This window comes from Haliaeetus leucocephalus, unplaced genomic scaffold, assembly GCF_000737465.1.
Source record: "Haliaeetus leucocephalus isolate CR32 unplaced genomic scaffold, Haliaeetus_leucocephalus-4.0 Scaffold13, whole genome shotgun sequence".
NCBI classification, from domain to species: domain Eukaryota; kingdom Metazoa; phylum Chordata; class Aves; order Accipitriformes; family Accipitridae; genus Haliaeetus; species Haliaeetus leucocephalus.
Genome location: NW_010972449.1, coordinates 3,935,028 through 3,936,937, shown reverse-complemented (window position 1 = coordinate 3,936,937; position 1,910 = coordinate 3,935,028). Strand labels below are relative to the sequence as shown.

At 55.1% G+C, this 1,910-nt stretch overlaps 1 gene segment (V, D, J or C); it reads right to left on the bottom strand.

Annotated features, from left to right (window-relative positions):
* Nucleotides 1-895: 895 nt before the first annotated feature.
* LOC104836802 overlaps nt 896-1,910 on the bottom strand; it is a 1,990-nt gene continuing 975 nt past the window's right edge. Inside the window, 1 exon segment of the V gene segment in view lies at nt 896-1,447. Within this exon segment, the coding sequence occupies nt 1,140-1,447 (308 nt within the window).

Here is a 1,910-nt window from a genome sequence, read left to right as displayed (position 1 = left end):
CAGTCAGCCGAGGTGGTCAGTCCTGGTGGGCTTGCACTCCCGGAGCTTCAGTTGGTGTCCTTTTAATCATCCTTGCCCCTCCTTCGGGCAGGCACCTGAACTCAGGTTAATGAGCAGTTTGTGAGCCTTTGGGCTTGGGGGTCCCTTGTGGAGTAATTTCTCCATCCCTGCAGACGTGGCCATTGTTTGATCTTTGTATCAGAACAGGGAGCTGCGCGCCCTCCAGCACGCCCTCCCCCTCCTGTTGCTGATGTCTGAGCTGATGGGCTTTTCACCTTGGTTCCTTGCTGTGCAGGGTTTGTCTTTGAGCAGAACTTGCCCCACCACAATGTTTGAGACATTAACTCTTTCAGTCTCTCACACCCACCAGCACAGCCCATCCTGGGTGCCAGACGGGGCCCCTGTGCCCAAAGGCCATGATACCACTGAGGAAACCAGAGACCCCGGGGCCCTGCGAGGAGAACGTGCAGAACCAGCAGGACGGAGCTGCTGGCAGCAGGGCAGGTGACAAGGCAATGCCATGCCTTTTGTAGGGACAGGCACGAGGTGCCCACAGCCTTAGAGCCACCTCCCGAATGGCACGTACAATCAGGAGGACATTCACAGCCATGGCTATGCAGAAAGGACAGGAACCTACCCCCAGCCCCACAGCCCTGCTCAGACAGCGACAGCGGCACTGCCAGGTCCCTTCTGCTGCAACAAGCCATAGCTGCCGCTACTCCCAGAGCAGGGGATCTGGACGGTTTGTGCCTGGCAGCAGGATGGGGACCGCCACAGTCGGAGGAGAGTGGACCCGGCCACAGTCACAGGGAAAGCTGGGGAGCAGAGGCCAGCACAGCTCGACCCAGCACAGAGGCAGCTCTGGCGGCAGCAGCAGGAGGAGGTGGTCATCAGTAGCAAGAGGCAGTGGGATGGGCGAGAAGCCACACAGTGAACTTTGCAAGGACAGGAACAATGGTCCCCAGCACAAAGTCACCTCCAGTGCTCTAGGACGTGAAAGGGAGGCCATTCACAGCAATGGCTGTGCAGAGGGGAGAGGAACCTGCCTCAGCTGCACAGCCACAACTCTGCTGGGCCATGAGGGAAAAGGGCTGAAACCCTTCCTCCGATTTGGGAGCCCGTGTCTCACTTCCTATCACTCATTGTCCCCAGACACTATTGTTGCCGCTTTCGTAGTCACCACAGTAATAGACAGCCTCGTCCTCGGCTTGGACCCCAGTGATGGTTAACGTGCCTGTGGAGCCAGACTTGGATCCGGAGAATCGTGAAGGGATGTCTGAGGGTCTCTTGTTGTTTTCGTAGATCACAGTGACAGGGGCACTGCCAGGAACCTTCTGCTGGAACCAGCCAACATCATCACTACCCCCGGAGCAGGTGATCTGGACGGTTTGTCCCACGTTCGCTGACACCGAGGGTGGCTGAGTCAGCGCTGCCTGGACCAGGGAACCTGGAGAGGGAGAGGAGGGAGGGGAGAAGACGGGGGTCAGCCAGTGCCCCACCAGCACAGCCCTCTGCAGGCTGTAGGGTTCAATTATATGGAACTTAGTTACTGGGCCTGAAAGTAGCTCATGGTCGCAAGAGCATTCCAGATGCCTTTAGAAGGCCTTGAACAGAATAAACAAGACAGAAAAAGAAAGATCCAAATTAGAAAAACACAGGTGCACATTCCACAATAAAGGGAACTTGGCACAAACAACCTCAATTCGGGGGCTTATCTTGACCAATTAGACTGAGACAGGTTTCGCATGCTCTAGTTAATATAGCCAATTCTGTCCTGTGTTTATGCGCCTGTACAGAGTGAGTATAACTAACTGTATCTTATGTTTATGCACGTGTACAGTATCGATATAACCAATCACATTTTATGCTTGTGCGCCTGGACACCAAATGCTTGTATGCAGCAACCAATC